Source organism: Rhamphochromis longiceps, linkage group LG7 (assembly GCF_057381845.1).
Source record: "Rhamphochromis longiceps isolate RC_006_pf linkage group LG7, R_longiceps_female_GT1.1, whole genome shotgun sequence".
NCBI lineage: Eukaryota > Metazoa > Chordata > Actinopteri > Cichliformes > Cichlidae > Rhamphochromis > Rhamphochromis longiceps.
This window is the reverse complement of record NC_140563.1, coordinates 30,034,664-30,047,028: the sequence shown is the minus strand read 5'-3', so window position 1 is coordinate 30,047,028 and position 12,365 is coordinate 30,034,664. Positions and strand designations below refer to the sequence as shown.

The 12,365-nt window shown below is 41.4% G+C and overlaps 1 protein-coding gene across 1 annotated transcript; it reads left to right on the top strand.

Annotated features, from left to right (window-relative positions):
* The first annotated feature begins 1,115 nt into the window (after nt 1–1,115).
* On the top strand, nt 1,116–7,724 carry ppp1r3b (protein phosphatase 1, regulatory subunit 3B). The gene is made up of 2 exons (XM_085413311.1): nt 1,116–1,334; nt 6,026–7,724. The coding sequence occupies exon 2, from the start codon at nt 6,057–6,059 to the stop codon at nt 6,897–6,899; it is 843 nt and encodes a 280-aa protein (XP_085269437.1). The 5' UTR covers nt 1,116–1,334; nt 6,026–6,056; the 3' UTR covers nt 6,900–7,724.
* The last annotated feature ends 4,641 nt before the right edge of the window (nt 7,725–12,365 follow it).

Below are 12,365 nucleotides of genomic sequence, written 5' to 3'. Positions count from 1 at the left end.
CAAGACCCTCACTCATCCTAAACCCACAGATGCAAACAGAGGCAAAGAGACCCACAGACATTGCAGACACAGTTTGCTGTTACATGTCTCCAGCTGTCTCTTACAGATGTTATTTTTTTTTATTCTTTATTTTTTTTATTCTTTATTTTAGATATATACAACAAGCCAATATATAAACATATGTATACTTGCATTTACATGTACAAATACAAATATATATGTGTGTGTGTGTATGTATACATGCACTCATGTATTAAAACAAACCAAAAATATATAGACAGAATCTAAATGACATGAAATGTTATACATGTTCACACGTGTTTTGGCCCAGTGAAGACTTGAGTCTCTCCTCTTTTTTGTAAGCAGGTTTTGCATCTCACTTTAGCTTCTTCTCACATAAATATACAAATTTTATTGCTCATTTTTAAATTTTACACCAAAGAAAATCTGAAAAAACAAACATGCACATATTGAAAACTTAAGAGTTTAAACTAAAGTTTTAAGTAGAACCAATTCACAGGCCTTAAGAGAAAACTGTTAAAATCACAAAAATATGAGCCTGAACTCTGTAAAACAGCTGCATCATATTTGATCCAGTTTGAGTTTTTTTAGAGTTCTACGTCATAAGTTTACTTCCTCCCGAAAAATAGGTAATAATAATAATAATAATAATAACAATAATAAATAATAAAAATAAATAAGTTTCACATAAAGAGATAAATAAATTGGAAAACAATGTCGGATGTAGCAAATATGATATAAATTATAAAACATAAATGCAAATTAATATATTTTCAATGTATTTATTTATTCCAGGCGTTTTTTAAAGGTATTTTTGTGAAGTTTTACCTTTACAGGGTTAATATTCATGCTTCCAGGTAGTAAGCGGATGATGTTTGATTTAATCTACATTTAATTTACTAAAACAGCACGAGGCGCTAAACTGGGCCCTACGAACCACGATAAATAACTCAGATTACGGCTTTCTGTCAATCTTCACGCGGAGAGACGGCTCTGACAGCAGGGCGCCAGGCCGCCGACCACTCCGTCAGCGCGCTCTCTGATTGGCTGCGGACGCGTGTCCACGTGAAAGCGGCGTGGCCGTTTGAAGGCACGAGAAGAAGAAAAGCGGCTCACCGGTTTTAGTGTGAGCTGAGAGTTAGCGCCCGAGCAGAGTGCTGCTGCGGAGTCCTCAGAGATCTAGGACGGAGACCCGGAACCAGGACCAGACCGAGGACCAGGGCACAGCGCGGTGACGGCACAACGGAACCGGACAAACCGCAAATGGTTCTCGGCAGCAGCTCCAGATAAGACCGTGGTGCTGAACGCTGATGGTACTGAAGTTCTGGTGTGAACACTAGAGTCCGGAGCCTTAGAGGCCCGGTTAGGTTCTGATGACGTCATAAATGAAGCCTTTAAGAGGCTCTGGAGCCATCGTGCAGTTACACTGTGAAGTAAAAGTTCAGATACAGCGAGTTTGTGTGTCTGCAGTTCTTTTTCATGATTGAGGTTAACAGTGTACTGCTTTGAACCAAACTCTAAGTTTAAAGTATTAATATTAATGGTTTTCAGTGTTTAAAGACGTAAGACTGCAGTTTATTTATCTTCTTTAACTCTTTAGAACAAAACTCAGACTGTTCGGTTCTTTCTTCGTTCTTTTAATTTCTTCCTGTTTGCATTAACCTGCCGGTTCTCTCATCAAACATCGATACGTACTCAGGTGTGTGTGTGACGTAGCGTGGGCCGCAGAAAGCTGTGGTTTTACAAACGTTTTCACGCTTTTGGTAAATGAATGAATGAATGAATGAAACCCACGGACATGGCGGAAGGTGACCACAACGTGGTGACTTGGAGGGGGTGTGACTGTGGCACCATTTATCGTGCAAGACACGGAAGTGTGACGAAACTTACGCTACACCTGAAGGTGAAGCGTCAGAGTGGGTGTGCTGCTGGTGTTGACCTGAAGAGTTTGCTAGCAGGTAAATGTGTCTGTGGTGTGGAGCTCCTGCTGCTCCGGTGTTTTCACTGAAGTCCGTTTCACCTGATGAGAGGGGGCACCGTGAACGCAACTGTGTTAGTGTAGGTTTTATGTTGGCGTTTTACTAGGTACACCTGTCCAGTCTCAACGAGTTAAATACAACACGAAGAGACTGTTAAGGATTTATTTTTCGAAATTTAAAATATTTTCCAGTATTTTTGGCAATTCAGCCATGTTTATCACAAACTCATAATTGAAGTTGATATTAGAGCAGGGTGATATGACCAAAAATATTTATCATGATAAAAATTTGAAAATTTGCGATAACGATATAACTGACGATATAATCGACACTAGACAAAATACTTTACAACTCCACAACTTTATTAGTGCAAAAAAAAGCCCATCAATGTATTTTCATTTAAACAAGCTGCTGTTTTTTATGTGTATTGAAGTTATATAAAAATTTAACAGTGCAAATGCAAATTCCTTGCTGACAGTTATCCTCAGCATAACCATGTATAATATCCACAAAACTTAAAAAGAGGTTATACACACACAATACGGTAATATTATGTTGAAGCACAGTACGTATCACTCCGCGAGGCTCCTGCCTATGATAGCCGTAATGCTCCGACAATCCATCAAGCGGTGCGGGTTTGTAGCTTAGCAAATTCGTACTCATTTCGCGGTCAGTAAACACAACCAGAATCCAAACATAAGGCACACAGGATTATAAGGGACACTGTCGATTTTCAGAAAAATCTAAGAATTGATTTTAAGTGTGCCGTATTTTCCAAAAAACACGGTAATAACGATGGCCCGCTAGCATGCTCTACCAAAATAGTGCTTTGTTGTGTATCTGACAGACGAAAGCTAAACCAGTTCCACACCACTGAAGCTGCAGCATTTTTACAAACCAATTCTGGTTTATCTGTTTCATTCAACGATCCGCTTTCACCCTTGTCATTCTCCGCCGTGCTTTTTCCACCATGTGCATATGAAAACAAAGGCACTGTGCATGCGCCTTTTACACACATTCTATCGCAATATTTCATTTTCTTATCGTTGCCAAACGTTATACCGGTATTACCATAAACGGTATAATATTGCCCAGCCCTAGTTGATATTAAATATTGTCACTCATTGTTTCTTATGTTGTCCTTCTGTGTACATAGACTAGGGTGTCAGAATATTAGAAACACCTCAATAGTCTGTTAATATGCATCACATTCACAGTGTGATGGTTTACTAACAGTCGGTGACAAACACTAGTGTTACATTCGTTCACATCAGCCGATTATTCTCATGGCTAACTGATGTTGCTGTTTAACTGTCATGCTTGGAGGTTTAAAGGACACTCGTAATTAAAGTGCTTCTGTGCTGCAGTCAGATTTAGAGGTAAGCAGATTGGAGGAAGCTAAAGTTTTCCTCCTGATGGATAACGTTTGTTTCACTGATGCTCAGTTGTTGTTTTTTTTCTTCTTTTACCTTAAGCTGATGCGCTGTGCTACTTGAAAACAAATTCTAATGCTGCTTTTGCATTTCTGTATTTTGAAAATATATCATGCTGTGATTCCATATCTCATCATCTGAAGTCTGCTCAGACTCTAAATCTTTTCCCATTAATGAAAGTCGCCAGCACAGACACCTGTGTACAGGTCACCACCTGGATGACTGGCTGTATCTGACCCCAGACTCTAAGTCAGTCACTTGGTCAAAGGTTGTTTCCTGTGTGTTTTAAAGACTTTAACAATGAGATGGTTTAGGTCACAGCTCCTGATTGAGGTGTCTGTCTGTGTGAGAAGGATCAGAATCCCAGTGTTGTCCTGATGTGGATTAACGAGGGTCAGATTTACTGCAGGGGCTCAGGCATACGAGCTCCACCTTTGTCTTCACTGACCTGATTAACTGTTTGTGCAGATAAGATATGCTGGATATTTACAGTCTTCACGGCTGTTGTCACTGTTTGCTCTGCTTCAGATGTTGTCAGACAGAAAATTTGCTGGATGTGATATCAGACTCAAGAGAGACTCTGCTCCCCTCTTCCCAATATGGGCATAATTCATGACCGATATGAGGATTGTTGCTGTTATCTGTAGTTTACACCTGTTTCGTGTTTAGCCTGAAATTTTGACAATTTCATTGAGTTTGAATCTTTACAGCATCGTCGGGTCAAATTTAGGAGCTTAGAACTGGTGTTTTTTACTGCATCTTAATTATAATTTTAAAAAAGGGCTATTATCAGTTTGCAGTAAAATGTGGTCAAGTTGGAAAATACATGCACTACAACAATACAGTGATGAAATAACACATAGTAAACTCACATTAAAGACTTGTATTCAGAGCCTCAGGTAAAGAACACACTGACACAGTTGCTGCAGGACTTAAACCACTAAAGGAGCTTTGGAGCTTTTATACAGAAATCTAACCACTTACAGCAACGTGGGTCACCTGTTCCACAAAGATGCATGACATACATTACCATACAATTACAGGTAAAATGTGGTGAAATCTGTGGTGGTCTCACCATGACACACGGATGATCTGATATCCTCGTGTTGGTGTTGTTCCCAGACCATCATGAAAATGTTGTTCCAGGTTCAACATTGCAAGTGACCAATCACATTGTTGTGATTGGTCAATCTGCATATAAATGATTTGTACTCATTGATTTTCTTTATGTTCACTTTTGTTACAAAAAAAGATCATGAAGTTTAAACTTAAACTTTTAAAATGTACTTTTTGAATATGATACAGACTGTGATAGGGCTGCTCGATTATGGCAAAAATGATAATCACAATTATTTTCACTGAAATTGAGATCTCGATTATTTGACGATATTTATTTAACAATAACAATGTATTGAATAATGACTTTAAAGATTGTCATAAAATAGTGTGCAAATACCGATAACAGTGCAAATGTTTGCAATATAAAACATAAATGAAAAATGTAAACATCTATGTTTAGTGAACTTTGCAGTGTTGCTCTGTGTTGCAGCTACGACACTGTAGCAGAGTTTACACACTATGTCTACTTGATCCATGTCTGACTCCGCGAGCCCATAATGTTTCCACACCACAAGTGGGTTTTTTTTTTTTTTTGGTTTTTTTTTTTTAACCTCTTTTCAACCAGCGGCAGTCACTCTCCTCTCCAAATAACTTCTGCTTAGCTTTCCGAGCTTCCCTCGGGTCCCCTTAATCAGTGGTCCCCAACCCCCGGGGCTCGGACCAGTACCGGTCCGTGAGTCGTTTGGTACCGGGCCGCGAGAGTTGAGGCTCAGGTGTGAAATGTATAGTTTTCAGGGTTTTTTTTTTTTTTTTTATCGGTTTTCAGCGTTATTTTGTTATCGTTTTTATCGTTTACTCGGTTTTCCTTGGTCTTTTCACGTGTGTTAGTAATAATGTTTTCGGTACCAGTACTAGTTTTATTTTGTCGTATTTATCTGCGGCACCTTAAAGGCCGGTCAATGAAAATATTGTCGGGCATAAACCGGTCCGTGGCGCAAAAAAGGTTGGGGACCGCTGCTCTTAATTGTTGTGACACGTGTTCGAAATGCAGAGAGCAGCGCGAGAGTAAAGTACGAGGGAGGGGCTAATAATCAGCTCAGTCATTTTTAATGATCGTTGAAAGCCCAGATCGTAATCGAGATTAAAATTCGATTAATTGAGCAGCCCTAGACTGTGATGACATTCTTGTTGTGCTGAGAACTTTGTACTGTGACTTAATCACATCATTTACTGTAAATGATGGACTTGCACTGTTTTTCAGTTTGTCCATATGACTTAATTTGGATATTTGTCATCTGTAATAAAGTGAGAGTTTGTAATGTGGAGTGAGCAGCAGAAATTAAACCACTTATATTTCCATAGAAGAATCCAGGTTTATCTGCATTGACTGATCCTGTTGCTCTGTAACTAACGTCCTGGTGTTACAAAGAGCAGACAGTTTGAGTCAGCTCTCAGTGTAATGATAAATATTAAAATGGAGTAAGATTATTTTAACGATGTATTTTAACAGAAGCGCTCTTTCCTGTGTTTCAGTGTTCTGTGCGTGCTTCCTCCAGAGCCCACCATGCCGATCGACATGACCCTGCCCCTGTACCTCTCCAAAGAGGACTTTTCCTACAGGAAGCCTCGGAAAACCTGTAAACCTGCTCTGAGGTTCCAGCACTCGCACCTCCTCGATCAGTCCGAGCTCCAGGATGACAGATCCATTAGCAAAAACGGGACCAAAACCAAAAAGCGTGTAACCTTTGCCGACCACAAAGGCCTGGCTCTGACCCGGGTGAAGATGTTCTCTCCATTCAGTGACCCCATCGACATTCCCATGAACATCCAGGAGCAGCTGAGCTCAGCTCTGTCACTCAAAGCTGAGGATGACCGGCTGGTGTTGGGCTTTGCTCAGCCTGCTTCAGACTACCTGCTGTTCCGTCAGCGCTTGGAGGAGAACCTCATCTGCCTCGAGCACTGCCTGTTGAAAGAGAAGGCGTTCGCGGGAACCGTCAAAGTCAGGAACGTGTCTTTCAAGAAGTCAGTGAAGGTGCGTGTGACCTTTGACTCGTGGAAAAGCCACACGGATGTGGACTGTGTGTACATGAAGGACTCCTATCCCAGCCTGCACCACGACACCTTCTCCTTCGAAGTGTCTGTGTCTGGCGAGCTGAAGCCGCATGAGCGCATCGAGTTTGCCGTCTGCTACCAGGTGGATGGCTGCGAGCACTGGGACAGCAACCAAGGCAACAACTATAGCATCACGTGGTCCTCGATGAGGAGGGGCCATCAGCAGGCCTGGAGTAGGCCCTCCTGTGACTATGGGGTTCACTTCGACCGATATGGCAGCCCCACGTGTTCACACGGGATCTTCCCTGATTGGCCGGGCTATGCCGGATATGAGAACATCGGCCCGTACTACTGAGCATGCTTGCTCTGTTTTTAAAGCACGCACTGCCATGCTGCACATACATGCAGAGTCACTTTTACAAACATGCATCCGTTAATGCCAATGCTGAATCACATTAGATTCACATCAGTGCTACAGGAGGGGGAGGGGGGAGGAAGTCTTCCAAGAGTGGATCTTTTGGGGGAGGGGGCTTTGTGGTTGAAGTGATTCTTGGCTTTAAAACATGAACTTTAGAAATGCTTCAAAAATAGAAGCTGTTCAGAAATTGCCAGAGAAAATTTGTGTTTGGGTTGTCTTCAGTTTTCTTACAATCTTCATCATGAAGTTATCTGCTTCACTAATCAAAAAAAAAAAAAAATAGGAAAAGGAAACAAAACTGAAGCAACTGAAACAAGTTTAAAGATGAAAACTAGCAGCTGCTTAACTTTAGGATGACTCAGATTTCCTGGGGGGGCGTAAATCTCAAGTGATGTGAGGGAGCATGTTTGAGGTCAGGTGGGCGGGGTCTCAGCTGCTCCTTCTGGCAAGTTGGATGATTTAAAAGAATGATTTGTGAAAGGATGACCTGCCTGCAGATAATCATCGGTTTTATTTCTCACTGAATTAAGTCTTAATGACAGATTTTTGTCTGGGTGACAGAAATGAGCTGCTTTTAGAAGCTGACAGTCGGTGGGTGGTCTGACTGTGGGGTGGATGGCTGCAGCTTTAATGTTTCTGCTTTCTTTCACAGTAATGCAAAGATTTGCACATTAGTTTGTAGGAAAATGCTTCTGACATCGGTCACTGATTAATTTAGCGTCTGCTCAGAGCAGCTGGTAAGGAAAACATAATTTATTTTTTTAAGAAAAGTGACCTGGAAAATGTGATTTTTACCACCTGTGCTGTGATGAGTGATGTTCATGGATTAGTTCTCAAACTCTGTTTAAGCTACATGTTCATTTAGATGTGTGTAAGTGTGTGCATCGATTTCCTGTTTTTAAAAAAAGTATTTTGTACGCGCCGCTCAGTGTTGGAGGGAATCGTGTGTCTGAAGTGAAGAGTGTGTGTGTGTTAACGAGGGTTTTAAGGAAAGCCGGTGAATAAAGTTGAATGTTTAAAGTTGGTGTAATGTGACGGTGAAATGTTTTCTGTGGCAACAGCCTGCTGTCTTACCCCTGAGTGACAGAACAATAAAATGTGGATGGTTTTTAGCTGGAGTCTGGTTTATGTTTGCACACACACACCTTTCCAAAGAGCTGATGACCTGCAGCTAAAGACATTCACTCCGATCTGAACAAAGAATCAGTGAAAAGTGAACAAAGTCTCACCTGGATTTTATATTTAAAAAAACAAACAAAATGCTTGTCAGCCTGAGATATCTATAAAGTAGTGTTCAGCATCATGACCTAACAGGATGTTCAACGTCGCGGGCGGGGAACCCCAGGCCTCAAGGACCGGTGTCCTGCAGGTTGTAGATATCACCCTTTCTTCAACATTTTTTAAACATGGGACATGGAAGCTTCTCTGCATAGATGTCACATTTGCATCATTTTCATGATGTACACAATGAAACCTCTGAAAGAGACACTTCTGTTTTGCGAGCTTTCAGGTTAAGCTCTCACAGGTGTAAACAGCCATTCACACATTCTTGATGAAAGGTTATAACATCTGTGCAGGCCAGTATTCTCCTAGCACGTCTTGAAAGACCTCCTGGCAATTATTTTGATAACTTTACCACAAAATAAGTTTTAATAAAGCACTCGGGTGTAGGGTGGATACAGACAAGGAAAAGAAAATACAGAGTGGGCTATTTATATGGATACACCGTAATAAAATGGGAGTGGCTGGTGATATTAAAGTCCTGTTTGTGGCACATTAGTATATGTGAGGGGGCAAACTCCTCAAGATGGATGGTGGCTATTTAGAAGTCGGCCATCTTGGATACAATTTTTGTTTTTTCAATAGGAAGAGGGCCATGTGACACATCAAACTTATTGATAATGTCACAAGAAAAACAATGGTGTGCTTGGTTTCAACATAACTTTATTCTTTCATGAGTTATGTACAGGTTTCTCTTTGTTCACAGCCATTGACATGTCGAAGAGGTTAACACGTGAGGAGCGGATCAAAATTGTGTTGATATCTGGTGAACGCAGTAACCGGGTCATTGCAGCAGATTTGAATGCAAGACACCCTACGAGACCACCCGTCTCCCATGCTACAGTTAGCAAACTGCTTGCTAAGTTTCAGTGTTGGATTTGCCAAAATGTGGACGAAAGAAAACTGTCACTAACGAAGAAACATTAGTGGCTGTCCTAGCTTCATTCAGCAAGAGCCCACAGCGTAACACTCGCCGCATGTCACTGGAGAGTGGCATTAGTCGAACATCCCTTCAGCGGATATTAGCTACTCACAAATGACACCCTTACAAACTCCAGCTACTGCAGCATCTCAACGAGGGTGACCCAGATCGGCGCACAGAATTTGCAGAATGGGCAAAACAAAAATGGGAACAGGACCCTCAGTTCACGCAGAAGATTTTGTTCAGTGATGAGGCAAACTTTTATGTGAATGGTGAAGTTAACAAACAAAACCACCGCTATTGGTCTGACACTAACCCACATTGGATGGATCCCTCCAAGACTGTTGGAACAACAAAAGTGATGGTCTGGTGTGGTATATGGGGTACAACGATAGTGGGTCCATTCTTCATCAATGGAAACATCAAGGCCACTGGATATTTGAAATTGCTACATGATGATGTGTTTCCCTCTTTATGCACTGAAGCTGGCACGTTCCCTGAGTTTTTCCAGCAAGATGGTGCACCACCACATTATGGGTGCCAGGTCCAAGCATTCCTAGATGAACAGTTTTCTGGAAAGTGGATTGGTCGTCGTGGGCCAGTTGAATGGCCCCCAAGGTCTCCCGATCTGACCCCCTTAGACTTTTATCTTTGGGGTCATCTGAAGGCAATTGTCTATGGTGTGAAGATACGAGATGTGCAGCACCTGAAACTACGGATACTGGATGCCTGTGCTGGCATTTCTCCTGCGGTGTTGCTATCAGTGTGTGAAGAGTGGGAGAAGAGGGTTGCATTGACAATCCAGCAGCACATTGAACACATTTTATAAGTGGTCAGACACTTGTAAATAACTCATGAAAGAATAAAGTTACGTTGAAACCAAGCACACCATTGTTTTTCTTGTGACATTACCAATAAGTTTGATGTGTCACATGGCCCTCTTCCTATTGAAAAAACAAAAGTTGTATCCAAGATGGCCGACTTCTAAATGGCCACCATGGTCACCACCCATCTTGAGGAGTTTGCCCCCTCACATATACTAATGTGCCACAAACAGGACTTTAATATCACCAACCATTCCCATGTTTTTACGGTGTATCCATATAAATGGCCCACCCTGTAGTTTCTGTAATCAGCTGATTTTTGGATGTCATGTGATTGGCTTGTGGACAACCTTTAACCCGTCTGCTTGTACCATCCTCTCGTTATCGTGGCCCTGCAGCGTCCTTCAACTGGCCCTGCTGTGTTTGTTCTGCAGGTTCACTTACGTAACCACACTGACCCAGGATCATAGCCAGCAGCTGCTCTTTGCATCTGCCACAAACATGCAAACTTTATCATGAGAGTCCTCTGAGGGGAACAATAAAGCTCTTAATAAGGGGTCATCCATCTTTCCCACAATCATCTTCTAGTCCTTCACTAAAACCACCTGCAGTCGTTTCCATTGCTTAAAACTAAAAATCAAGAGGCTATAGTGTAAAGCATAAGTGTAAGGTTTACACCACAGGATAAGATTCATTCGTTTCACCTGGTACTCAAAACTGTGGAGCAAACAGGTGTTATGTTACTGGTTCAGAATAACTGTTGTTGTTTCATGCATGTTTGCACTTCAGTCATTCACACATTAAGAGACATGAACAAGAACAAACCTTCATTCAGTCATCAAGTCAGTAATTAAATCAGCAGATGTAAAAACGGTGACGTGCTTTCTGAGCCTCTAATGGGACCAAAATGTACAACTTCATGTTTGATCCAATAAGACTCAAAATAAGCATCTCAGAGAATAAATTCACCAGGAGAGGGTTTACTGACTTCACAGTGAGCAGCAGGATCATGTTTTCTTGGGCTTTTGTACAATAAGGCTTCTTTAGAAAACCGGAGGAGTCGTCCCCTGCTGGACTTTACAATGAATAGCAGTCTAAGGCTTCAGTTTTCACTGACTAATAAAGCTACTTCCTTCTTTTATTAAATCTTTTATTAGTTAAATTAAAATATTACAATCAAGTAAAATGTTCCTGAGTGAAGACTGAAAGCATTTATCTGCTGTCTAACCAACGATGTGTTAGAATAAAAACCTTAGAAGGTTTAAAAATGAAATGAGTGTTTCAGTGTTGGGCTTTTTTCAAGTGGACTATGAACCTGCAGCTCAGATTAGACCATCTCATTTAAGGAGGAGCGTGTTCAGCTGAACTTTGAGCTGTCCCACCTTCAAGAAGGCGGAGCGGACCTTGGGCCGGATTCATATCACGTCTTTACACGTAAGTGTGAATGAAGCAAACACAAACAGGTAAAACGATCAGCTTCACTTAAATATTCCAGCACAGAGCCGGGAACAAACCTTCATCCAGAACCAGCAGAGCATCCTGAAAGTGTCTTTACTCAAATACTACATGTAAGTACAAACTCTGAAGAGCTGTAGCTTACTTTAGTCATTCAGTTTTATTCCATTTAATCTTCAGCAGATTTACACAGTCACATGCTGCCAAAAGTCTGCAGACTACTGACATTTATTTTCACAATTTATTTCTTACAGCTTTTGTTGCATTTGGATCCATTAAGGCTGAGTCAGCATGGTGCCCTCTCAGCAGTCATGTGTATATTCACTGCTGTATTAAAAAAGATGTGCACACGCTGAATTAGCTGGATGGATTTGAGAATGGATTCAGTAGATTTGGTTAGGAAGGTTTCTGACTTAGTAAAGTGACTCTGAAGTGTGTGTTTGAATTCTCTAAATACTAAAAGAAGGTTGCCTGGAGAAGTCAAAGCTCAGAGTGGGAGTTCTGGGTTCTGCAGCAGGGGGCGCTGTTGCTCTGTTTGTGTGCAGCATTGAAGGCGCTGCTGTCGTTTCTTTAAGACAGTGGTCCCCAACCCCCGGACAGGTACCGGTCCGTGAGTCGTTTGGTACCGGGCCGCGAGAGTTGAGGCTCAGGTGTGAAATGTATGGTTTTCAGGGTTTTTATCGGTTTTCAGCGTTATTTTGTTATCGTTTTTATCGTTAACTCGGTTTTCCTGGGTCTTTTCACGTGTGTTATGAATAAATCTTTTTTTTCGGTACCGGTACTAGTTTTATTTTGTTGTATTTATCCGCGACACCTTAAAGGCCGGTCCATGAAAATATTGTCGAGCATAAACCGGTCCGTGGCCATATCAGACCATATCAATCAGCACATTTCCTTTGTTAGAAAATAATAACACATTGT